General features: G+C 40.5%; 1 protein-coding gene across 3 annotated transcripts in view; it reads right to left on the bottom strand.

The window, feature by feature from the left end:
- Positions 1–6: 6 nt before the first annotated feature.
- The window catches only part of cep350 (centrosomal protein 350), a 62,186-nt gene continuing 34,249 nt past the window's right edge, over positions 7–27,943 (bottom strand). For 2 of the 3 annotated variants that reach the window (XM_079689512.1, XM_079689513.1), the window contains exons 18-29: positions 19,795–19,949; positions 18,067–18,230; positions 17,163–17,273; positions 16,584–16,721; positions 13,726–13,862; positions 11,439–11,546; positions 11,149–11,357; positions 9,419–9,633; positions 8,878–9,156; positions 7,934–8,083; positions 6,433–6,578; positions 7–2,564 (exon numbers count right to left, since the gene is read on the bottom strand). In XM_079689512.1, the coding sequence (XP_079545638.1) occupies positions 2,309–2,564; positions 6,433–6,578; positions 7,934–8,083; positions 8,878–9,156; positions 9,419–9,633; positions 11,149–11,357; positions 11,439–11,546; positions 13,726–13,862; positions 16,584–16,721; positions 17,163–17,273; positions 18,067–18,230; positions 19,795–19,949 (2,068 nt within the window). In that variant the 3' untranslated portion in view covers positions 7–2,308. The remainder of the gene's footprint in view (positions 2,565–6,432; positions 6,579–7,933; positions 8,084–8,877; positions 9,157–9,418; positions 9,634–11,148; positions 11,358–11,438; positions 11,547–13,725; positions 13,863–16,583; positions 16,722–17,162; positions 17,274–18,066; positions 18,231–19,794; positions 19,950–27,943) is intronic. The other variant, XM_079689514.1, reaches the window with a different exon arrangement.

A 27,943-nucleotide genomic window follows, 5' to 3' on the forward strand; every position in this document is an offset into this window, starting at 1 on the left:
ACTGACAATGGAGCAGATCTATTCAGTTCATATCTATAGTGATGTTTTAGTCTGTGTTCTTACTACGTCAGCAGCTGGAAGCTAAGAACAAACATGTCATCTGTTATGTTTATTACAAGATGTATACACCAACCAGCTCTACAGCCATGGTGATTAAATGTTGACATTCATTTAATGCAGTTCAATTGTTTTTTGGAGTTTTTGACCAATTTGTGGAAACATTTCATCCGATTTTTTACTGTGCTTTTGCAGCATAAATATATAACATTACTCGTGATACATTTGATTACAACATGTAAATAATAACAAGGGAAAGAAAGTATACAACTATAATATACAACAATTAGGTTTGACTGAGGGATAAGCAATAATACAGATGTGTTCTTTTTATTTTGGTAATTAAAACTTCTCAAGCGAAATTGTATTTTAATATTTCCAAAAGCGCTTTTTAAATAAAAAGTATAATTATTATGTATTTGTTTAATTAAAACTAATTACTGTTATTAATATTGCTTTAAAAGGAGTCTTTTTTTTGTACTTTTAAATACTATTTACAATATATTTCTCTTTCTTTTGGACACCCAGGCTGTGCAGAGTGTCTGCCGGGAACAGCATAGCAGGTATATTATTAAATAATAATAATACGAGTGCATCCCTTCATTAGTATTGACTTCCATTTACTGTAAACCCCTGACCAATGAGGGCAGGAAGCCTTAAACACAGCCGCTCTTTTGTCTTGCAATGCAAACATCATCTGTAATCCTAAAATCCAACTTACCCCGAGTCTCTTATAAATACATATATCTCTGGTGAGGTGTAATGTGCTCCCCCACAGCTCTGGGTGCCGTTACACTGCAGTATTATTTAGCCCTGATTGAATTTACAGGCCTTTCTCTTGACCCTAATGTTTACTGATGACAGGACAGATACTGAGGAGCCAGACAGAGGGTCTTTTAGTGCCTTCCCAAACTCCATTACAGCCACTGGCCATCTGTACTTGTTATCCAATTCTGTGCAACAGTTACCGAATAAAGAGTTAGTTAAGATGGACTGGGCTCATTGAAGAGATGGAGCACTCTGTGTCTGCTCCGTGTGGTTCAATCTGAAAACATTCTGTATCAATGAGCAGCCGCAATATGAAGGACGTAAAGAGAGATGCACCGCAGCATTCATTAGAAGAAGAAAGGAGGAGAGAAACTGAACACCACAAACACCAGAGAAAGCCCAGCGCTGAGTCTGAGATTCCCGTCCAACAAGGAAGGCTCCTATCGAAATAAACCTAACCTTCAGGAGATCAGATGTATGTCACCCAGAGTGTTTAATGCGTCAGGTAGGGCTGCAGGGTGGAGAACAAATTACTTATTGCGATTTCTTTAACTGTTTCTCTGAGAACTACCAGGAGGTTCAATGAACCCCTCAGACACAACATTAATGGTAATTGTGCGATTATTTTTAAAGGGGCCCTTTTATGCTCGTTTTCATCATTATTTTTTCTGCCTCTCCTGGGACATGTCTCCGTGCTTTAATGTTCAAAAAGCTCTTTATTTCTCTCATACTGCCTGTGCTGCAGCACCTCTTTTCACCCTCTGTCTGAAACCAGAGCCCAGTCTGCTCTGATTGGTTAGCTGGCCGGCTCTGTTGTGATTGGCCAACCTGCTTAGAGATGTCCCGCCCCCTCAGCCTATCACTTACAATGTGTTGAAGCGCTAGCCAATAGGAGCATGAGTGTTCCATAGTGATGTCACTATGTTACGGGACTTTTTTGCTTTGGGATTTTAGCCTTTAGAGACCATTTACATTCACAACAACCAATAGAAAACACTACAGGAGAGGGAAACACCCCATCGAGGAGAATAGGGCCTCTTCAAAGATAATCTGTGACAAACAAGGGCTTTTAATTCACTCTGTAGAATACTGTTCCTACACAGCTCCAACATACTGAATTGAATATTGCACTAGTCCATATATTTAGATATCATTTTAATTAATTGTGCAACCCTACCTTGAATATTGAGATTTAACAAGTCACCCAAAACCAGAATGCTTTGCAGACAGTACAGGCAATACATATAGCCTAAAAAATATATTTTAAATGTTGGGGTAAGGCCAGTTAAGCATGTTGCCTTCTTCTCCATTGTCTATCTGAAATGAAATGCATATTGCTGATTAAACGTCTGTTGTATCTGATGATATGTATTGTTGTTAAAAAGGTATGTTTATTTGACAAAAGGCAGCCTTCCTTGGGCACTTTTCAAGCTTTCACTCAAACTCCTCCCCCCACTTCCTGGAAACAAACCAATAAACCCAATCAGTCAACAATCACCGTCCCACCCCTAAAGGTCCCAGTGCCAGTGGGTGAACACAAGCATGTTCCATGGGGTGGGAGGAGGGGGTTATTAGGTGGAGGTGCTGGGATAGAGGTAGAGAGCTCTGTACAGTACCTGACCAAATGGTTGTAGATAAAAAGCTGGAATTTAGGGTGGAGGTTTGGAAGACAGACACTGAGGGAGGCCCAGTGGTGAGCCGTGAACACAGAGAAGAAGCAGTGGACAGGAGAGCAGAGTCTACAACACACACAGTCACAGGACACACACACACATGGGCATGGAGACACACAACACACACAATGTGAGAGGAGGGAGAAACATTAAGAACACAAAGAGGGAACAGACACGTAGGGAGGAGGGAGAGAGAAGAGTGATATGAGCAAATGGGTATGATACACCCAATGTGTTCGGCTGTTAATATGGATATGTATAGAGTGGTGCAGGGAGGACATGTTATTGTAGGACAACCCGGAAGTTAGCATAGTAAGGACTCTCTCGACAAAAAATGTTCCCCCATAATTGCAGAAACTAATCTCTGTGCCGAACAAATGTTTATGAAACATACACGTTTTGTTCAGCAGGATAATCTCCAAATATTAACACCACATTATGATTTCTGAAATAAAAAGCTAATGTTGGGCTATAAAGGAACTACAGCACGGTCACATGACTTCACGTCACCACCGCTAAGCTAAAGGTGGCTAATGTTGGGCTATAAAAGGAACTACAGCACGGTCACATGACTTCACGTCACCACCGCTAAGCTAAAGGAGGCTAATGTTGGGCTATAAAGGAACTACAGCACGGTCACATGACTTCACGTCACCACCGCTAAGCTGAAGGAGGCTAATGTTGGGCTATGAAGGAACTGCAGCACGGTCACATGACTTCACGTCACCACCGCTAAGCTAAAGGAGGCTAATGTTAGGCTATAAAGGAACTACAGCACGGTCACATGACTTCACGTCACCACCTCTAAGCTAAAGGAGGCTAATGTTGGGCTATGAAGGAACTGCAGCACGGTCACATGACTTCACGTCACCACCGCTAAGCTAAAGGTGGCTAATGTTGGGCTATAAAGGAACTACAGCACGGTCACATGACTTCACGTCACCACCTCTAAGCTAAAGGAGGCTAATGTTGGGCTATAAAGGAACTACAGCACGGTCACATGACTTCACATCACCACCGCTAAGCTAAAGGAGGCTAATGTTGGGCTATGAAGGAACTGCAGCACGGTCACATGACTTCACGTCACCACCGCTAAGCTAAAGGAGGCTAATGTTAGGCTATAAAGGAACTACAGCACGGTCACATGACTTCACGTCACCACCTCTAAGCTAAAGGAGGCTAATGTTGGGCTATGAAGGAACTGCAGCACGGTCACATGACTTCACGTCACCACCGCTAAGCTAAAGGAGGCTAATGTTGGGCTATGAAGGAACTGCAGCACGGTCACATGACTTCACGTCACCACCGCTAAGCTAAAGGAGGCTAATGTTGGGCTATGAAGGAACTACAGCACGGTCACATGACTTCACGTCACCACCTCTAAGCTAAAGGAGGCTAATGTTGGGCTATGAAGGAACTGCAGCACGGTCACATGACTTCACGTCACCACCGCTAAGCTAAAGGTGGCTAATGTTGGGCTATAAAGGAACTACAGCACGGTCACATGACTTCACGTCACCACCTCTAAGCTAAAGGAGGCTAATGTTGGGCTATGAAGGAACTGCAGCACGGTCACATGACTTCACGTCACCACCGCTAAGCTAAAGGAGGCTAATGTTGGGCTATGAAGGAACTGCAGCACGGTCACATGACTTCACGTCACCACCGCTAAGCTAAAGGAGGCTAATGTTAGGCTATAAAGGAACTACAGCACGGTCACATGACTTCACGTCACCACCGCTAAGCTAAAGGTGGCTAATGTTGGGCTATAAAGGAACTACAGCACGGTCACATGACTTCACGTCACCACCGCTAAGCTAAAGGAGGCTAATGTTGGGCTATGAAGGAACTGCAGCACGGTCACATGACTTCACGTCACCACCGCTAAGCTAAAGGTGGCTAATGTTGGGCTATAAAGGAACTACAGCACGGTCACATGACTTCACGTCACCACCGCTAAGCTAAAGGTGGCTAATGTTGGGCTATAAAGGAACTACAGCACGGTCACATGACTTAAAGGAGGCTAATGTTGTGCTATAAAGGAACTACAGCACGGTCACATGACTTCACTTCACCACCGCTAAGCTAAAGGAGGCTAATGTTGGACGTGAAGACGTTTAGTCGTCTCATTTAGACACTTGTTAGCAACCTGCGTTTTTAAATCCACCATAGGGGTATTTACTGACGTATTTTATGTCGTAGAACAAAAAGTGTAAATCTCTTCAGCTCGTGTTAACCACAGACCTTATTTCAGGATAACAACCATTCAGAAAACCATTGACCTCCAGACCAGGGGACAGGAAGTGGTAAAATGCTGATTAATGTCCGGGTTTTAGGACTCATTCCTGCACCACTCTATGAGGAGATCATGAATATTTGAGCTGGCATGAGGGCATCTAGCATAGGGGGTTGGTTATCCCACTGATCACTGCCAAACCTGTTTATTGAGGGGGTTAAAAGTTAGTTTTCAATCGTTTTTTGAACAAAATACAATGCAGGGATTACAATTTGTTAGTGTGTTACGTCAAGACAAAGATATAACGTACATTTGCTTTGATTAACAGCAGAACAGTGGTAATAAAGACTGGAAGAGGAAAGCCCAGAAGTATTTTATAGTTTGATAAAAAAGCAAGCAAGCACAAGAGCCAGTAAATGCATGCTCTGACACAAATATCTGTTTGTGTCAGATCCAACTTTGAGTTTCTGTTTAACTTTGAACAAATCTAAACCTAAGGAATGTCGAAGTGTTACCATCGAGGGTCTGTGATCTGTTGCCAGGTTATAAATCCTAAATAAATCAATCCTAAAGCCCAGAACAATTGGCCCACTTGTTGGAGCTGCGCTGGCTCGAGAGGCTCTGAAGCACCTGAGCTGTGAGAGGATAACAGTTTGCACAGGAACCACCTGCACGTGAAGCTACTCGTCACGGGGGAAATGAGTGCGATGAAAATGATTGAATGCACAGCCAATGTTTTTCTTATCTGGGAAAGAAACTGTGCCTTTGACATGTCAAGTTTCACTTCCAACGTTTGCGTTTTTACTTTCATTTTGTTCCAGATCAATATAATCTTTGAAAAGGGCGGATTTAATAGTTTCTGATGTTGTTGCTTTACATGTTATGTTTCAACAAATATTCCTACAAAGGGTTACAGGTTGTTAAAAACTCAAGTTAATGGGACGGGCTTTGGATCAAAGGGAGAACAGCATGCTGCTCTTCACATCCACACAATCACACAGCAGAAGAAAGATGGCACGCACTGATTAGTCTTCATTCGTTTAGTTGCCTGTTAAAATAAAGACCCTATGTTTGGGATTTTAGTGTTTCGGACCCGTCTTTTTGGACTGAATACATAAAAATTGCACTTTTTAACGAGGCAATATTCCCTACTTACTGCAGGCTACAGTGAGTGTTATGGAAGAAATGAGTCCTTAAAGAGCATGCTACTTTGGTTATTCTGCTGATACTTCACTCAGCACTAGTTCATTAATCACACCTTCATATGTTCATTAAACTCTTTAAATTCTGCTTTTTATTTCTCACCATGCATGAGTACCTTTATGTGTTTATCTTTAACTGATGTGTACTGACAGAGGATGCTAGCTGTCCTTGTTTTGCCTTTTATCTGCCGTGTCATTTCTTCTGTAAAACGCTGTTTATTTCCCAGATGCGGGACTTGGAAAGGATTTCTGATTCTGAAATTCTGTGTGAACATATAATATAATATGTGTTTAAAGTTCATTGAATCAGAGCCAAGACTAAATCAAAAGCTGAAAGAGTTGGAAAATATTCTTATAAGCACAGAAGGAGCTGACATTAAGCGTAAAGACAGCACCGTTCAAAAACACTTCTAATGAAGCGTGAGTTTAGATAATTCACCTCTCGAACCAGAACAGAGAAAAAACCAAATCACTGTTTAAAAATAAGAGCGTTTACTTCTCGTCCGTGTGGGAGCGCATCTTCTTGAGCTTCTGCATGATGCTGCTGGTCTCACTTCCAGAGTTGGAGAGCGGGGGGGAGGGGCTGCGTCTCATGTTGGGGGAGGCAGACTCTGACAGGGGGGTCTCTGACACGGGGGTCTCCTGGAGGGAAGGGAAACACAGAATTATGCATGTATACATATATGGGTGTATGTGTGTATACGTGTACGTACCGGAGTTTCCGTCAGCAGGTAATTACCGGATATGCTGATGTTTAAAACTCAGTTAATGTCATTTTTATATTGCTTCAGTTTATAATCGTAACAGATCGAAAAATTCAGATTCATTTTTAATAAATGATTCCACAAATAACAAACAACATCATTATTACATTCTAAGAAACTACTTCTAGTAGATGAAGTACATTATTCAAAAGTTTATATTAACTTTGAATAATAACACAGGAGAAACGGATTCTCTCTCTCTCTCTCTCTCTCGCTCTCGCTCTCTCTCTCTCTCGCTCTCTCTCTCGCTCTCTCTCGCTCTCTCTCACTCCCTCTCGCTCCCTCTCTCTCTCCCTCTCTCTCTCTCTCCCGACAGCCCGTCAGTTTCTAATGTAGCGCGCTAAACAGTGGGCGGGGCTTCAGGTGATCATGCAGCAGCTGATCTGATCTTTATGTCCATATCGATCAGATCCAGCTCTCCTGATCAGCCTTTATAGAGAGCACAGATCAAACTATTTAGAGTGAATATTGGCCGATAATGACCGGTGGCCACTCGATCGGAGCATCGGACATTTTGACGGAAACCCTGGTGTATATGTGTACGTACCAGAGTTTCCGTTAGCCGGTAATTACCGGACTTTGACCGGTAAAATATGCTGAAGACCGGCAAATCTAAATCTCTCAGGTCAAAATAATTTCCCTTTAGCGCAATACCGCATCAGTTGCGCCACTTATGTGACAGACAAGAATAGTATGTGACAGACATGAAGACAAAATGGCCCAACTTTTGAGAGAGCGAAACGTCACGAAAGTATTCATATAATCATATAATCCGTTCTTATTGTGCATTCATGGGTAAAGATAAACTCATGTAGTACTGAACACGTCACATGAACGTGCCGAGCAGCGCGGTCCCGTGGGTTAGATGCCCGTTCATAATGCTGAGGAAAATAACTCAGAATAACGTTATTAGCACATTTTACAACTTGAGGACCGAATGCTTTTAACAAGGGCTATACAAACGTTCATACTGGGTAGTTTATTTAGTTTAAAAAAAATGATCCAACGATTTACAGAAGTCTCTTTCCCAATGTTAGTCAATGGGAAAAAGTGTTTCCGGGCCCAGCGACTGATACGGAAGTGTAGTACCGCCGTTTGGCCACTACGAATATTTTCCTCAGAGTCCGGAGCACTTCCTGGGGGCTTGGATCGGACCAAAAAAGTAGAATCGTATTGTATAAATCAAACTGTGGCCCTTTAAATTGATCCCTGTGGAGGAGATTAGTGACTCACAGGTGGAGATTCCCCCCCGGCGCTCTTCAGACGCTCCTTCAGGCGGAGGGTGGAGTTTCTCATCCGCTCGATCTCCTCCTGCTGCTTCAGCAACACCTGCCGCTCCTTCCTGGCCGCTTTGTTGGCCTCCTGAAGCCTCTTGATCTCAGCCTGGGAACAAACACACAGAGATGGGTGGTGAGTAAAGTAATGGTTAAGATCTCTGTGGATGACGTAACGGCTAAACAAGCATTTATGTCAAAAACTTGTGTCTGGTTTTGGTGGATTTTTAACCAAAAAAAAGTCCTTTGAACAGTTGATACAACAAAAAATGTGTTTCATAGGAAAATGGATAAAGACCATTGTCTCAATTGTGACCCTGAGTGTTTCTTAATTTCGAGGAAGGATGCTTCAGAGCCACTATTTCAAGGACGCTACGTCATCGAGTCCCGCCGAAGGACCGTTCCAATGTCCAGGATCCTTGAAATTCTACCGAGGCCTGAATCCTTCGTTGCGGGAAATTTCGAGGATGCACCAGTGTATCCTCCGCAGTCTTAAAATCCCCACAATGCTTTGCGCACGGACCAATTTCCAAAATATTTGGCGGAAAATGTAAGGCGGGGCCTCTCATATGACGCACACCTGCACACTTGCTAGCCTGTTCCATTCTTCGTTCTCCGAATGCCAGGAAGGATTCTTGCCTAGCCTCTGAAGGACCTGACTCGGAGGACATGTCCTACCAAGGAAGCGTCCTCGACATTGAGAAACACCCTCTGTATGATTGTGCCTGTTCTTCAATAAAAAATGTTTTTATTATATTAAAAAATTAAAAAATAAAATAAATAAAATAAATAAAATAAATAAAATAAATAAAATAAATAAAATAAATAAAATAAATAAAAAACTCAAATGTAATGTGTTTTATAGAGCAGGTCCCATGTGTCAGTATAACTCCGCCCCCTCACCTGCTCCTGCTGCAGCTTCATCAGGAGGCCCCTCTGCTTCTTCCTGATTGGAGGCATCTTGTCGTCCTCTCCTTTGTCCCTCAGTCTCTTCTTCTGGTGCTCCAGCCAGGCCAGTTCAGCTTTGGTCTTCTCTTTGACGGCCTTCTGTCGGAGGTGCAGCAGCGAGCTCTGGTGCTGCAGACGCACCTCCTCGTCCTTCATGTACTGACGCACCATGTCCATCGTGAACTGAGAGAAGCTGTCCTGCCCGCCGGCGAACGACATGCTGGAGTCCTGAGGCTGCAGGGGAACGAGGGAGAAAGATAGACGTTAGATTTTTATACGATACCATAATACCTTATTGGTATTTTATTTATTTATTTTATTTTATTTATTTGTATTTATTTAATTTTACTTTATTTATTTAATTTTATTTAATGGTCAGATCAAGTCTGAAATGTGACTTGCATTACAGCAGCTCCATGTGTAACATCAACATGGACACATATCAAGACACACTTTGATTTATTTTGTATGCCTGTGTACCTCTCTGCCCTCTCACCTTTAACATGTGTTGAACCCCTGAAACCAATGTGGCGTTGTGATTGGCTCCGTCATCCTCTGACTCATCGTGGGGGCGGGGCTTCTTCTCCATGGTTCCCCTGCGGTGCGCCTCAGACGGCAGCAGAGAGCGAAATGAGCGCTCCTCGATCTCGTCCTCCGTCATCGACTCGTCAAACTTCAGAGAGTATTCGGTTGCCACGGACGTAGTGTCTCCTGGAGGACAGAAATATAATAAAGTTATTTTAGGTACAAGGGATCTTCGTATCTGCCACTACGTTAGTTTGCACTACTCAATACTACTCGCAGAGATACAGAGTACTCGTGTTTAAAAATACTCTGGTGAAAGTAGAAGTACTGACTAAACTTCTTTACTCAAGTCAAAGTAAAGAGGCTTTGAAATGTACTTCAGTAAAAAGTACCCATAACTAGCAGCTGTTTTAAAGAGTACCTGACCTCCCTTTATATTAATAGAACAATAATGTCATTGTTAGCTAATGAATGTTTCCATGGTGACCAACGGCAACATGACAACGTTTTCATTGGTCCCTCTTCTTTAGAGAAGACCAGGAAATGATGGATACACGGATCGTGTTCAAATCAATAGGCACGCAATGACTCTAAAGAATAATGATCACGCCACCAAACACACATTCAGACTAAAGGAACCAGCCTGTTTGGAAAATGTGAGAAGTAGAAAGTACAGGTATTTGAGTTCAACATGTAAGAAGTAGAAAGTACAGGTATTTGAGTTCAACATGTAAGAAGTAGAAAGTACAGGTATTTGTGTTCAACATGTAAGAAGTAGAAAGTACAGGTATTTGTGTTCAACATGTAAGAAGTAGAAAGTACAGGTATTTGTGTTCAACATGTAAGAAGTAGAAAGTACAGGTATTTGTGGTCAACATGTAAGAAGTAGAAAGTACAGGTATTTGAGTTCAACATGTAAGAAGTAGAAAGTACAGGTATTTGTGTTCAACATGTAAGAAGTAGAAAGTACAGGTATTTGAGTTCAACATGTAAGAAGTAGAAAGTACAGGTATTTGAGTTCAACATGTAAGAAGTAGAAAGTACAGGTATTTGAGTTCAACATGTAAGAAGTAGAAAGTACAGGTATTTGAGTTCAACATGTAAGAAGTAGAAAGTACAGGTATTTGTGTTCAACATGTAAGAAGTAGAAAGTACAGGTATTTGAGTTCAACATGTAAGAAGTAGAAAGTACAGGTATTTGTGTTCAACATGTAAGAAGTAGAAAGTACAGGTATTTGTGTTCAACATGTAAGAAGTAGAAAGTACAGGTATTTGAGTTCAACATGTAAGAAGTAGAAAGTACAGGTATTTGAGTTCAACATGTGAGAAGTAGAAAGTACAGGTATTTGAGTTCAACATGTAAGAAGTAGAAAGTACAGGTATTTGTGTTCAACATGAGAGAAGTAGAAAGTACAGGTATTTGAGTTCAACATGTAAGAAGTAGAAAGTACAGGTATTTGTGTTCAACATGTAAGAAGTAGAAAGTACAGGTATTTGAGTTCAACATGTAAGAAGTAGAAAGTACAGGTATTTGAGTTCAACATGTAAGAAGTAGAAAGTACAGGTATTTGTGTTCAACATGTAAGAAGTCAAAGTAAAAAGTCGTAACGAAGTATTTGTACTCCACTACTTCCCACCTCTGTGTTGAATATTTGTCGAATGAAAAATAAAGTTTCTTTTTTTCAATTAAAAAATATATACCTTTGTCATCCACTACAGAGGGGATGCTGTCGCTGCCGAGAGAATCATTGGCTGCTTTTTGAACTTCTTCCTCGATGGAGCTGCTGCCTTCCTCCTTCCTCGTCTCCTTCCTCCTCTTCCCTTCTCTCGCATCTTTCTTCGTCCGGTCTCTGTCTCTGGTCTCAAACGAGCCGTGTGAAGGGCTGTGGTGGCTGCTGGAGTCCGCTCCACTGATGGAGAAGAGGCAGACTTTAGTGCCTGTTCAGATTTCTCTGGAGGAACTAAAGCTAAAGGAGATGTGTGATTGGTACCTGATGTTGGGTCTTCTGAAGGACAGAGAGTCAGAGGGACTGAGGCTGTTCAGGGAGGACAGCGTCTCCTCCGGCCTGGTCCTTCTGTTGGAAACCTCACTACTGAAGCTGTGAGCGGATGCAAACGAGATGTGAATGTTTGGATCAGATACTGTGTTTATTATGAGCCCAGTTAGGATGCATATCGTTAACTTTTTTACGATACCGATACCACTGAACGATACCGATACTCAACCGATACATATCGTGATACTTTGAAAATGTATAATCCCACAATTACTCCCATGAAGCGCTTTACGATATAGTTAACAAGTCAAATGAATATTAAGTTCAATTGTGGGACTTCTTGGACCTGTTAGTAGGCTAGTGAACAAACAATGAAAAATACATTAAAGATATGAAGAAAACCGATGATGGAATATCTTTTATAACACCCGCCATCAGGTGTGCCGCGTGAATAGCACATCTTGTCAATGCAAGCAGACCGTTATAGCACCGTTATAATGAATGTTAAACCTGAGATTCGACTAGAGAACAAATAAATAATAGAATAAAGGTCATGAGATCTCGGCATTGCACAAACTAACAAATCTCATCTTTAAAATCAACATTTGCCTTCACTGGTGAGAGAAAACAAACCCATCACAGTTCATTTGTGGGACTTTTACCTTTCTAGTATTGAACAAACAATGAAAAATACATAAAATATGAAGAAAAACGATTATGCAATCTGATTTACATTACCCGCCACGGGTCTATTACGGCACTATTACGGGCCACGGACTCACTTTGAACTTTTTTTTTAAAAAAAGTATCGAAACCGGATCAGATTTCGGTACGGTATACCGTAGCCACCAGTAACTGGTATTGCAAACCGGATACCGCTATGCATCCCTAGCCCAGTATACAGGGTTCTTTAAACTTAAAGAGGACAAATCATGTCAACTTTTTGGCTTTTTTTTCAGACCATTTCCATGCACAAAATAAACTTATATAACAAACTACAGGGACACAAAGCCTTGTAAGGCCTCTGTAGGCCTTAAGATTTAAATGTTTAAATCTTACTAAGAATGAAAAGTAAAAATCTTACATTAAATCACTCTCCCATTCCCAATATCTCTGACAAAAAGGAAATACAGGATCTATATACCTACTAGAGATGTCCCGATCCGATCACGTGATCGGGAATCGGAGCCGATCACGTGATTTTCAAAAAGATCGGAATCGGGAGAAAAAAATCGGGGATCGAGATTTTTTTTCTTTCTTTTTTTTAAATATATTTTTTAAAATGTTGTATTCAATGTTACAAAACAAAAATGACCATGTTCAAGTCTTAAAGTCATCCTGAGGCCTTAGTTTTGGTTTCAAATGACAGAACATCATGTATGTGTTGCTTCTTTGGGGCTTGTTTTCATAGACCTGCTTATTTCTCTCAAATCTGGCAACAGAGTGGGCGCAGTGTCTAATTGTAGCAGTAAGCTAACGAGTAATAAAAGCTTTATTTTGTTTTGATCCAATGCTGCACAACTGAACTGATCCAATGCTGCTTTGAAAGAAAGAAGCTATATCCATGTTGGATAGAATATCCAATTTAAATAAAAAAATAACCTTAAGGGACAACTTGAATGCTTTTTTTTCTCTTAATGCATTGCATAAAGATCGGATCGGGAAAAATCGGTATCGGCAAATTGTCAAAATCAAATGATCGGAATCGGATCGGGAGCAGAAAAAGGTGATCGGGACATCCCTAATACCTACACAAATGCTTGACCATTTTGAGGAACAGAAATCCCTCCGATCTTCCACGCGGCATTTTATTAAATCGATTTAATGTAAGAAAACATAAGAAAATAATCCATAATAAGATCCTTCTTGGCAAGTTGATTCAAAACATGTTAAGCTTATATAATTAAATGCTTTAAAGACTTTTTAAGGATATGTGCGAACCCCGAGTGGACAAGATCAAAAACGTTCACAATATAAAAAACATGACCATCACTACAAAACACTCTCTGCTCTATAAACGTGCAATATTATGAATAATGTTCTATAATAACGTGCGATTACATATCTGCCACTACGTTTGTATAAACTGTTCAACACAGTTTTTTACATGAATGATGTGACCGTCTGTGTTTCTTGTAGTTATTTAATTGTTATTTTTACTGCACTGTTAGTGTACAGTTGTATTATTATGCTGTTGTGTTTACTGTATCTTTGTAGCTCTGGCACAAACAGTTCCTTCGGGATGAATAAAATCCACTCTGATCTTAACACGTGTTTTTACCTGTTGGACTCGTTTCTGTCGTGTCGCTGCTTTGAGTAGGAGCTCTGCTGTTCTTCCCGCTCGTCCAACATGGAGGAGTCAGAAACATCACGAGGGGCCAAAACTCCAGATATCTGCGAGCGCGCCAACTCTGCCATCTGACAAGAACACAATACATACAGCAGATGGTTTATTTAAATGTAGGTAAGAATGGAGAAAACCAGCTTGAGTGCGCTAGAATTTGAAAATACACAACCGAAAGAAATCTGCCCCTTCCTTCAGACTTCCTTACAGAGCCCCTCCTCCAACACACATCAACGCGCACATGACCAATGAGGGCACGAGATCAGTTTGTGCACAGATGGAAGGCTGACAGGCAGGTAGGCCATCCAGTTACTTTAGCCGGGCCGGCTCAGATGATTGGTCGTGCTTTTTACAGCGCCACGGCTTCCACAGATGATATTTGTTAATGTATCTATTGTCAAAGCATTTAATATATTCATTGCTATCGGGATGTTAAGAGCATTCCATGGAATATAACAAAAAGTGTTTCTGAAGAGAATGACCTACCCCACCTTTAAGGAGTATATAATAAAATCCAGTTAATTCAATCTGCTGAGATTTCAAAACAGCTTTGGTTTAGAGATTGATTTCATGTTTAAAATAAATATTTCTGTGCTCAGCCTGCCGGTTTATTTGGTCAAATATTCGTAAATAAGGCAGCATGCAGTGCCAGTGTATTGTTTGCAAGCTTTATTTATTTGAATAACTATAGCAAGTTGTCTAATGCATCCCTCTTGTCTTCAAAGGTTTTTCACCTAAAAGACCAATTCAGCAACTAAATGGAAATTGAGTTTCAAGTAAACTGCTAAAAATAAAAGGCTGAAAAAGTAACAGTTGCTGTTTATAATATTATTCAGACGCAGCTCTCTGAGCTTAAGCTTATTTTAAATGTTGATAAAAACTAAGGTCATGCTATTTTCTAAAGCCAAAAAGACACCGGAGACCGCTTTGGATATTGTTACTACGCAAGGACAAGTACTTGAAGTGGTTACCTGTTATAAATACCTTGGTATCTGGCTTGATGATTGCCTCTCTTTTAAACCAATAATCTGCTTAGAAAGCTGAGGGTGAAGCTAGGTTTCTTTTTCAGAAACAAGTCCTGTTTCTCACTTGAGGCCAGGAAGAGTCTCTGTGACCTTTTGACCTGTGCTGGACTCTGGGGATCTGATCTATATGAATGCACCTGCCCATTGCCTGATCAAGTTAGATGCTGCGTATCACAGTGCTCTGAGATTTGTTACTAACTGTAAAGCATGAACTCATCACTGTACCCTGTATGCCAGGGCAGGTCTGCCTTCACTCACTGCACGGAGGCTCAGTCACTGGTACACGTTCATCTACAAAGCCATGTTGGGTAAACTCCCTTCTTACATCTGCTCTCTGATCACACGGAGAGTTGCAAGTAGCTGTTGTTTTGTTAAAAGTGCCAAGTGCTAGGACTGACTTGGGGACGAAAGCTTTTAGATGCCCAGCTCCTCTAACTTGGAACAGTCTGCAAAAAGAATGGAAACTGAGCCATTTGGTTCCACTGCATGTTTTTAAAGCTCGGATAGATGCTATGCAGGGATGCTCCGATCGATATCGGCCGATACTCACTCTCTGCCGATCGATCGGTGCTCTCTAAAAATGCCGATCGCGAGAGCCGATCGCTTGACATGTATATAGACTTTTTGCACTACTTTGCATTTGTGTATTTTATTACATATGTTGCATTGTTGGAGGAGCTCAGGTCAGAAGAATCTCATTGCCTCTGTGCATATCACAATAAAACCTTTGAATCTTGAATTTAATTACGCCTTCCTCCTCTGCAGTCATCGTGTTCCCTTCACTGAAACTCAAAGATCTATCAGGAACACAATAGGGGTATTTATTGATCTAAAAAAAAGCCTTTGATACCATGGATCAGGGCTATTCAATTGGCGGCCCGCGGGCCAACTCCGGCCCCGGGGTGATATTTACGGGCCCTTTGAGTATAATGTTAAAAAGTAATCATCAAATTATTATTATTTTTTAAGATTTTTATTTTGGGCCAGAGTTCTTTTATTCCAGAGAGGGTGTTACATTGAGAGAGAGAGAGGGGAAGACATTGCCTGAAAACTTCTGCGGGCTCGGGTTTCGAACCCACCTACTAGCTACTGTAGGGACAAACTGTCATTTATTGCATCTCTGCGTGAACGGTTAGATCATTTCACCTAAATGTAATCAAATGAAATGATGTTGATGGTTAAATGAGCTTCACATGTCGGCCTACTGAGTTCTGAACTTGCCATTTAGATCTCTGAAGGCCTTGGGGCTATGTTGTTTGATTGAATTAAACACAACATATGCACTCCACTGTGCTGTTGTAGTATCTACTGTATCTGAAGCTCATATTTCAAGCCATCTTTTTCCCAGCCCCTTGCTTTGGATAATTTTCATCAACCGGGCCCATTCCAAACTAATTGAATAGCCCTGCCATAGATCATAACATCCTGATATCTAAATTGCACACCTAAGGAATGAGAGGAATGGCTCAGAACTGGATAGGAAGTTATTTGAAGAATAGACAACAGTATGTACAATTTCATGGTAATACGTCTAATTATATGAAGATTACATGTGGAGTCCCACAAGGTTCAGTTTAGGGTCCAAAACTCTTTCATTTCTATATTAATGACATTTGTGACACCTCAAAGTTACTTAAATGTGCGTTGTTTGCTGATGACACACGTTTTTTCAGTTCAGGGGCCGATTTAACTATTTGGGCAGAAAGTATTACAAAAGAAATGGTAGAAATCAGCTGTTGTTCCCGGGTGGAGCCCCAGAGGGACGCTCACCTCTCGGATGTGTCGGGCGGTGTCGGCCGTGTACCGCGCCGCCTCCGCCTGATGACTCATCATCTCTTTGGCCGCCTCCTGGAGACCCTCCAACGTGTCCTTCTGATTCGACGCCAAGTTCTCCTGCAGTTGATGAGCCTGGATTGAAAAACAGGACAGCACAGATTAAAGATAAATTACAATGATATCCATGAATGAAAATGAACATAAATACATATTTGGGTCATATATACATCAAATATATATTACATGTATGTGTGCCAGTTAAGGGAGGAGAAGTGGGAGGAAACTGACTGATGAACTTTGTGTGTGTGTGTTTGTGTGTGTGTGAGAGAGGTGTGTGTATGTATGACTGAGTGTGTGACTGTCTGTTTCTGTGTGTGTGTGTGTGTGTGTGTGTGTGTGTGTGTGTGTGTGTGTGTGTGTGTGTGTGTGTGTGTGTGTGTGTGTGTGTGTGTGTGTGTGTGTGTGTGTGTGTGTGTGTGTGTGTGTGTGTGTGTGTGTGCGTGCATGCGTGCGTGCATGCGTGCGTGCATGCGTGCGTGCATGCGTGCGTGCATGCGTGCGTGCATGCGTTACCCTGGCCACCCTCTGTCTGTTCTCCTCCAGCTGTAGCTGCGTCTCCAGCGCTTCTCTCTCAGCTTTGATCTTCAGTTCGTAGAGGTCACGAGCGTGAGCCAGCTGCCGTGCCTGAAGGGTCAAAGGTCAGAGAGCAGGTCAGTTCAGAGCGTCAAGATTCAAGGCTTTTATTGTCATTACCTACAGTGTAGAAATGTCAATGAAAATGTTAGGTCACAGATCACCTCTCACAGTGCAACACATACAGAAACAAAGCATCGAGACAGACACGAGTCACTGAAGTGCATGGGAGTCATTCATCATTTTTCTTTAATTATATGCCAACAATTCATTTCTTCTCATGTTGAGTATATTGTACGCTGCACAGTTGAAGAGACTTTGCATTTTCATTGCCATCAACTCCACTGTAGCTATTGTGCAGATGACAAAAAAAACTTTGAATATTGAATGTACAGAATCAACACAGTACGGGAAAGGGGAAACACCGAAAAGCACAGAGAACTGTTAACCCCTAAAACTCAACTTCACTAAACTGCAGAGCTGTACGACACAATTATTTGATTTGATTTATTTCAAATGTGTAAAACAATAATACAAAATAATTACAAGTATAATATAAGTACTTAATTACACACCCGAAAAGGGGGGGAAGAACTTTACACTTATTTAATCCCACCCCTTCTCCCAAAAACTACATTAATATACATTTTTTCTTTTCCAAAAGAAATATATTTGTTATTGAAAAACAAAAACATAAAATAAATAAACAGATAAATAGACAAACAAATACATAAAAGGGCTAAATGGTAATCAAGAAAAGATAAAATAATAAACCGTAAACACCTACTACTACTACTACTACTACTACTACTAAATTACTCTCAGCATCGAACCCCTTCCTCACCTTGAGCATCTGGGCCAATGAGACGCTCTCCTGCTGAGCCATGGAGACTCCCATCACCCGCTCCACGTCTCCCAGCTGGCGCACCGATTCCTCCATGGTCTCCAGGTGATGAAGCTCTGCGGCCATTCGCTGCTGAAGGACAGCAGGGGAGTACTGCAGGTCACCTGGGAGAGGAGAGGGTACAAGTACACACATCCTTTACTCAGGTACAAGTACACATATCCTTTACTCAGGTACAAGTACACACATCCTTTCGTCAAGTAGAAGTACAGATACTCGTGTTTTAAAATACTCTGGTGAAAGTAGAAGTACTGACTAAACTTCTTTACTCAAGTCAAAGTAAAGAGGCTTTGAAATGTACTTCAGTAAAAAGTACCCATAACTAGCAGCTGTTTTAAAGAGTACCTGACCTCCCTTTATATTAATAGAACAATAATGTCATTGTTAGCTAATGAATGTTTCCATGGTGACCAACGGCAACATGACAACGTTTCCATTGGTCCCTCTTCTTTAGAGAAGACCAGGAAATGATGGATACACGGATCGTGTTCAAATCAATAGGCACGCAATGACTCTAAATAATAATGATCACACCACCAAACACACATTCAGACTAAAGGAACCAGCCTGTTTGGGAAATGAGAGAAGTAGAAAGTACAGGTATTTGAGTTCAACATGTAAGAAGTAGAAAGTACAGGTATTTGAGTTCAACATGTAAGAAGTAGAAAGTACAGGTATTTGAGTTCAACATGTAAGAAGTAGAAAGTACAGGTATTTGAGTTCAACATGTGAGAAGTAGAAAGTACAGGTATTTGAGTTCAACATGTAAGAAGTAGAAAGTACAGGTATTTGAGTTCAACATGTAAGAAGTAGAAAGTACAGGTATTTGTGTTCAACATGTAAGAAGTAGAAAGTACAGGTATTTGAGTTCAACATGTAAGAAGTAGAAAGTACAGGTATTTGAGTTCAACATGTGAGAAGTAGAAAGTACAGGTATTTGAGTTCAACATGTAAGAAGTAGAAAGTACAGGTATTTGTGTTCAACATGTAAGAAGTAGAAAGTACAGGTGTTTGTGTTCAACATGTGAGAAGTAGAAAGTACAGGTATTTGAGTTCAACATGTAAGAAGTAGAAAGTACAGGTATTTGAGTTCAACATGTAAGAAGTAGAAAGTACAGGTATTTGTGTTCAACATGTAAGAAGTAGAAAGTACAGGTATTTGTGTTCAACATGTGAGAAGTAGAAAGTACAGGTATTTGTGTTCAACATGTAAGAAGTAGAAACTACAGGTATTTGGGTTCAACATGTAAGAAGTAGAAAGTAAAAAGTCGTCCGAAAAATAAATAGTGGAGTAAAGTACTGATACCAGAAAGCAGTATTCAATGTTTACTTCAGATTAGCTCCACGTCACAAATGAGCATGCTTGTCATATGTCTCTCTCCATAGAGGCTGAATCATCATGTTAATCACAGAGCTATCATATGCCTCAAACAGTCCTGATGCTCTTCTAGGTAATCACACATCCTGTCATGTTCACAGCTACAGTTGATACCTTTGTTATCATGTGACTCTCAGATTGGAAGAGGACAGTCAGTATGTTCCCAACAGTAAGTGTCTATCTGGAAAGCTTTTCTAATACATAGCACAGTTGAAATCCCATATTTTTCTAGGTACGCTCTGATTCATATAACATGTGTTGTCTATTATATAAATATGAGTTTTGTGTACCTGTGGTCTTGGTCTCGGCTCTTCCACTGCGCGCTGAGGTGTTTGGGTTATTCCCCCCCAGACAGCCACTCCTCTCACCGGGAGAGTTTCCTCCTGGAGGAGAGCCGGAGGACGAAGGAGACGCCTTTCTGTGTCTGAGCGCTGAAGACTTCTTACTGTCAAGTCCCAAACAAAGAGTATGATTAATAAAGGAACAAAGCTCAGGTAAGAACACACAGATGCTATGAAGTGGATATGTTTGTAGCATCAACTTTATTTATCCCGAAGGAAATGGTTGTGCCAGAGTTACAAAAATACAACAAACACAGCAGCATAATAATAAAACTGACAGTCCCGTAAAAAGAGCAATGAAATATCTACAGGAAACTTAGACGGTCACATCATTAACGTAAAATACTGTACAGTGACAAGCAGTATTTAGTAGGGATGTAACAATACCAAAAATTCACGGTACGATAATATCGCGATAAAAAGTCCATGGTACGATATTTATCGCAATATTGAAAAATAAAGGAAAAAATGTTTTTTTTTTTCTTTTTTCTTTATTAAATAAGAAATTTGATTTTGATCCTACTACAGCATTTTAGTAGGATAGTAGTATTTTAAAGTGTCAACAATATAGTAATCAGACCTGCAATAAAATTTCACTTTAGTTTTTCAAGTAACTCAACTCTAACTCACTCACTCACTCACTCACTCACTCACTCACTCACTCACTCACTCACTCACTCAGCATCATCAAGGTTATCTTTTAGGAATATGAGCATGTCCACATTTCCAGGTAGAAGCTGGGATGTTTGGGCGTTTACAATATCCTACATATCCCCTGCTGTGGAACAAACTCTCTTGCTTGGTACTGATGTTGCCGGGACAGAGAGATATGCTTTGGCCATGGGCGACAGCAGTGGGTCAAACTGTGCATTGTCTCTCCACCACTTCAAAAACAGTACAGTTTTTGCCAAGAAGGTGAGGCTTATTGACAGGTGAGATATAAATATACTGTTGGTACTTGTCCATATCTCTAGGTGTGTACATGCAGCCCTGGAGATACCATGTCCTTTTGTGTTATCTGTTGTTTTATGTTTATGTTGTAACCTACTTGCTGCCAGGTTGGACAGGTCTCCCTTGAAAAATAGATCGATTATCTCAATGGGGCCATCTGGTTAAAAAAAGGTTTAAAAAAAAAAAATTATAAAAAAAAAAGATGGCGGTATATTTTGTCAGTCTCACGACGGTATCGAGACGTTTATTATCGCGATATTCAATATATCGTTACATCCATAGTATTTAGCAGTGCAAAAAGATACGTAATTGCACGTTCTTATAGAACATTATTTATATTAATAATAATATTGCACATAGTCTGAGTACTTCTACTTTCACTCAAGAACAAGATCTGAGTACTTCAACTTTCACTCAAGTACAAGATCTGAGTACTTCTACTTTCACTCAAGAACAAGATCTGAGTACTTCAACTTTTACTCAAGAACAAGATCTGAGTACTTCTACTTTCACTCAAGTACAAGATCTGAGTACTTCTACTTTCACTCAAGAACAAGATCTGAGTACTTCAACTTTCACTCAAGTACAAGATCTGAATACTTCAACTTTTACTCAAGAACAAGATCTGAGTACTTCTACTTTTACTCAAGAACAAGATCTGAGTACTTCTACTTTCACTCAAGTACAAGATCTGAGTACTTCTACTTTCACTCAAGAACAAGATCTGAGTACTTCAACTTTCACTCAAGTACAAGATCTGAGTACTTCTACTTTTACTCAAGAACAAGATCTGAGTACTTCTACTTTCACTCAAGAACAAGATCTGAGTACTTCTACTTTCACTCAAGTACAAGATCTGAGTACTTCAACTTTCACTCAAGAACAAGATCTGAGTACTTCTACTTTCACTCAAGTACAAGATCTGAGTACTTCTACTTTCACTCAAGAACAAGATCTGAGTACTTCAACTTTCACTCAAGTACAAGATCTGAATACTTCAACTTTTACTCAAGAACAAGATCTGAGTACTTCTACTTTTACTCAAGAACAAGATCTGAGTACTTCTACTTTCACTCAAGTACAAGATCTGAGTACTTCTACTTTCACTCAAGAACAAGATCTGAGTACTTCAACTTTCACTCAAGTACAAGATCTGAGTACTTCAACTTTTACTCAAGAACAAGATCTGAGTACTTCTACTTTCACTCAAGAACAAGATCTGAGTACTTCTACTTTCACTCAAGTACAAGATCTGAGTACTTCTACTTTCACTCAAGAACAAGATCTGAGTACTTCAACTTTCACTCAAGTACAAGATCTGAGTACTTCAACTTTTACTCAAGAACAAGATCTGAGTACTTTTACTTTCACTCAAGTACAAGATCTGAGTACTTCTACTTTCACTCAAGTACAAGATCTGAGTACTTCTACTTTTACTCAAGTACAAGATCTGAGTACTTCTACTTTTACTCAAGAACAAGACCTGAGTACTTCTACTTTTACTCAAGAACAAGATCTGAGTACTTCTACTTTTACTCAAGTACAAGATCTGAGTACTTCTACTTTTACTCAAGTACAGGATCTGAGTACTTCTACTTTTACTCAAGTACAAGATCTGAGTACTTCTACTTTTACTCAAGTACAAGATCTGAGTACTTCTACTTTTACTCAAGTACAAGATCTGAGTACTTCTACTTTCACTCAAGTACAAGATCTGAGTACTTCTACTTTTACTCAAGTACAAGATCTGAGTACTTCTACTTTTACTCAAGAACAAGACCTGAGTACTTCTACTTTTACTCAAGAACAAGATCTGAGTACTTCTACTTTTACTCAAGTACAAGATCTGAGTACTTCTACTTTTACTCAAGTACAGGATCTGAGTACTTCTACTTTTACTCAAGTACAAGATCTGAGTACTTCTACTTTTACTCAAGTACAAGATCTGAGTACTTCTACTTTTACTCAAGTACAAGATCTGAGTACTTCTACTTTCACTCAAGTACAAGATCTGAGTACTTCTACTTTTACTCAAATACAGGATCTGAGTACTTCTACTTTTACTCAAGTACAAGACCTGAGTACTTCTACTTTTACTCAAGTACAGGATCTGAGTACTTCTCCACCTCTGGTCCAATAGCTGTTGATATAGAGCATGTTCACAGAGTGTATTCCTAAAGCCTACAGTTGGTGTTAGATAATGAGTAATAGAAGAATGTGCAGAGGGCTTCTCTGCGTGGGAATCATAAATAAATGTTTTAAAGATGTTTTAAAAATATATAAATTTAGTTAAAGAGGTTTTTGAATAGGGCTGCATGCTGTTCAAGATGTCTATTTCAAAAAAGTACAAACCAGCACTTCCTCTATTTGTATTCAACAGGAAATGTGATGTTTTTATCTAACTAGTGTTTTGTATTGTTTGTACGTCATGCAGGAGAGTTTTTCAGTCTGCGGCTTCTGACCTGGTTTCATTGTCTCGTGTTTTGCATTTGTTTCATGTCCCGTCTGTTTTTCATGTATTTATTATGCTATGTTTTTATACAGTTGTTGATGTACAGCACTTTGTTCAACTGTTGTTTTTCAATGTGGAACAGAAATAAAATGGATTGGATGTATTTTAAGCAGTGCAAATAAAGAACTGAGAACACCTTTAACATGTTCCTCCAGATTCTGAAACGATACAAGAGAGAGATTGTTTATAGCTTTGCAGAGAGGGTTAACCACATGCTGAAGATAAGAGGGGCCCCTCGTCCTGAGCAGCAGGGAGGGAGGATGATGAAGCATGAATGGCTTTATTGTGCTGCTGGGAAGCCCAAGCTCTCAGAGACCAGGGTGTACTTTCACTTTGAGCAGAGCGTTAGAAAAGATACGCACAGAGAGGGCAAAAGTACACACATCCTGTACTCAAGTAGAAGTACACACATCCTGTACTCGAGCAGAAGTACACACATCCTGTACTCAAGTAGAAGTACACACATCCTTCACTCAAGACATCCTTTACTCAAGTAGAAGTACACACATCCTGTACTCGATTAGAAGTACACACATCCTTTACTCAAGTAGAAGTACACACATCCTTCACTCAAGTAGAAGTACACACATCCTGTACTCAAGTAGAAGTACACACATCCTTTACTCAAGTAGAAGTACACACATCCTTTCTCAAGTAGAAGTACACACATCCTTTCTCAAGTAGAAGTACACACATCCTGGACTCAAGTATATGTACACACATCCTTTCTCAAGTAGAAGTACACACATCCTTTACTCAAGTAGAAGTACACACATCCTTTACTCAAGTAGAAGTACACACATCCTTTACTCAAGTAGAAGTACACGCATCCTTTACTCAAGTAGAAGTACACGCATCCTTTACTCAAGTAGAAGTACACACATCCTCTACTCAAGTAGAAGTATGCACATCCTTTCTCAAGCAGAAGTACACACATCCTTTCTCAAGTAGAAGTACACACATCCTTTACTCAAGTAGAAGTACACACATCCTTTACTCAAGTAGAAGTACACGCATCCTTTACTCAAGTAGAAGTACACACATCCTCTACTCAAGTAGAAGTATGCACATCCTTTCTCAAGCAGAAGTACACACATCCTTTCTCAAGTAGAAGTACGCATATCCTTTACTCAAGTAGAAGTACACGCATCCTTTACTCAAGTAGAAGTACACACATCCTTTACTCAAGCAGAAGTACAAACATCCTTTCTCAAGTAGAAGTACACACATCCTTCACTCAAGTAGAAGTACACACATCCTTCACTCGAGTAGAAGTACACACATCCTTTACTCAATTAGAAGTACACACATCCTTCACTCAAGTAGAAGTACACACATCCTGTACTCAAGTAGAAGTACACACATCCTGTACTCAAGTAGAAGTACACACATCCTGTACTCAAGTAGAAGTACACACATCCTGTACTCAAGTAGAAGTACACACATCCTTTCTCAAGTAGAAGTACACACATCCTGGACTCAAGTATATGTACACACATCCTTTCTCAAGTAGAAGTACACACATCCTTTACTCAAGTAGAAGTACACACATCCTTTACTCAAGTAGAAGTACACACATCCTTTACTCAAGTAGAAGTACACACATCCTTTACTCAAGTAGAAGTACACACATCCAGTACTCAAGTAGAAGTACACACATCCAGTACTCAAGTAGAAGTACACACATCCTTTACTCAAGTAGAAGTACACAAATCCTTTCTCAAGCAGAAGTACACAAATCCTTTCTCAAGTAGAAGTACACGCATCCTTTCTCAAGCAGAAGTACTCACATCCTTTCTCAAGTAGAAGTACTCACATCCTTTCTCAAGTAGAAGTACACACATCCAGTACTCAAGTAGAAGTACACACATCCTTTCTCAAGTAGAAGTACACACATCCTTTCTCAAGTAGAAGTACTCACATCCTTTCTCAAGTAGAAGTACACACATCCTTTCTCAAGCAGAAGTACACAAATCCTTTCTCAAGTAGAAGTACACGCATCCTTTCTCAAGCAGAAGTACTCACATCCTTTCTCAAGTAGAAGTACTCACATCCTTTCTCAAGTAGAAGTACACACATCCTTTCTCAAGTAGAAGTACACACATCCTTTCTCAAGTAGAAGTACACACATCCTTTCTCAAGTAGAAGTACACACATCCTTTCTCAAGTAGAAGTACACACATCCTTTCTCAAGTAGAAGTACACACATCCTTTCTCAAGTAGAAGTACTCACATCCTTTCTCAAGTAGAAGTACACACATCCTTTCTCAAGTAGAAGTACACGCATCCTTTACTCAAGTAGAAGTACACACACCCTTTACTCAAGTAGAAGTACACACATCCTTTACTCAGGTAGAAGTACACACATCCTTTCTCAAGCAGAAGTACACACATCCTTTCTCAAGCAGAAGTACACACATCCTTTCTCAAGCAGAAGTACACACATCCTTTACTCCGTTAAGTGTCTCTATAAACATTCATCCGTTTGTCATCTTGCAATCTACTTATTTATATAAATAGTTCTCACCGCAATAAACCGTATTTAATTGTGTCTTAATGTACATTATTTAATATTCTGTTCTTGTACATATCATTCTATTTACATGTAGATAGACTTCTTGCACTATTTTGTATTTTATTATATAGCGTGGAGGAAATAAGTATTTGATCCCCTGGAGATACTCATTCAAATTTTAGACTGATTTCATAGACATTTATTTGCAAGTGGGCAAACTTACAAAATGTGCAGGGGATGAAATACTTCATACTTCCTCCACTGCGTGCTGCATTGTTGGAGGAGTTCAGGTCAGAAGGATTTCATTGAAACGTCTAAACTGTAGCTGCTGAGCATATGACAATAACACCTTTGAATCTTTGAAAATGGCATGCCTTCACCCAGAGAGGAATCTGCCACCTGGGCTTTGTGAGCAGCGTTGTCTCAAGTATCGCTACCCGGCGCTGAGACTAAAAGGAAAAATAACTCTCTCCTTCCCTTGGCTTCGGGCCCAGGACCCCGAGGGCCTCCAGAACAAAACAGCCTCTGTCTCTGCTCCAACTGCAGCAGCTGCTCAGACCCTCCAGTAGACTCTTAAAGGTCTCCTACCCTGCTATTTTTAGGCATATGTTACAGGTCTCAGATATACATACAAATTGTAACACTTTATTTTTTTTAAAAAGGTACAAATCTGCACCATCAACTAGTTATTCATTAACATGCATATTAGTAATATATTGGCTCTTTATTAGTCATTATAAAACACTTATTAATACCATATTCTACAAGTACTCGGCCATTAGCTGAGAGTTTGTCCTCAATAACCCTCTAATAATTAGTGCTTATTTATTGCAAGTGAGGACGTTGTTGAACATGAGTTAGGGTCTTAATATGCTCAATATGGTCCTAATGAGGCATTCTCTCATAACACCTAACAAATATGGTCTATTCTTATGTAACAAGACATGAAACTAAAAGTGTTAATTGTGTCGAAATAACTCAAAATGTGGGTTTTCTAACTCAGAATGTGTTCCCTATTTGAAAGTGAAGTCTTGTTCATAACTGATAAGCTGGTAGTTTGACTCTAATATGTTCATGAACAACTAGTTGATGGTGAATATGTGTAACCTAAATCTAAAGTGTTACCATACAAATATATATAAAAAACATGTTTATGAAGTGCTTTGCTCAAAATACCAAACAGATCATTGCAGCCTCAAAGCCCTCTATTTCAGCTGTTACTAAAGTGCTGATTCTGGGTCAGTAGCTACCAGCAGAAACTCAGCTGCCGGGATTAAACTCCATATCATGTTCCAAACCACATCAAGGATTCTCTCTGAAACAGGATGGAGCTTAAACTCTTTCTCTCTCTCAGGTTTACCACAAGGTGACTTCCTTTTGATTTCCTGCTTCTTCACACAGACTCTCTCCAGTACAGGTTAGCTCTGAGTGTTAGCATGCTAATGTAAACAAAGACCATGTTACTTCCAGAACACGTCTCATTGTTTCTGACAGCAACCTTTCTGATTGGCCCGTGGGTGTAAAGCCCGCCCACATTTTAGTAATGTCGTCATGACGCAGTAAATCTGGATCACCTCCGTTGTTCCCCCGTTTTTAGAGATGTGGGTACGGAGGAAAAGAGAGGGGGGTTTGTTTTCTGACACTTTGTGAGTCTCCTGACACACGGGGACACACCGGAGACACACCGGGGACACACCGGGAACACACCGGGGACACACCGGGGGCACACCGGGGACACACCGGGGGCACACCGAGGGCACACCGAGGGCACACCGGGGGCACACCGAGGGCACACCGAGGGCACACAGAGGGCACACCGGGGGCACACCGGGGACATACCGGGGGCACACCGGGGGCACACCGGGGGCATACCGAGGGCACACTGAGGGCACACCGGGACACACCGGGACACACCGGGGGCATACCGAGGGCACACTGAGGGCACACCGGGGGCACACCGGGACACACCGGGGACACACCTGGACATAAAAAAAGGTCATTTTGTATAATAGGAGCTTTAGAGCTCAGCTTGCAGACCTCTGCATCACTCTCAGTTAAGACCCACCTGTTCCGCACCTCATTTCACTGACTGTCCTTTTTTATAAAACCATATTTGATTC

The sequence above is a fragment of the Notothenia rossii genome (assembly GCF_949606895.1).
Source record: "Notothenia rossii genome assembly, chromosome: 1".
In the NCBI taxonomy this organism is placed as follows: Eukaryota; Metazoa; Chordata; class Actinopteri; order Perciformes; family Nototheniidae; genus Notothenia; species Notothenia rossii.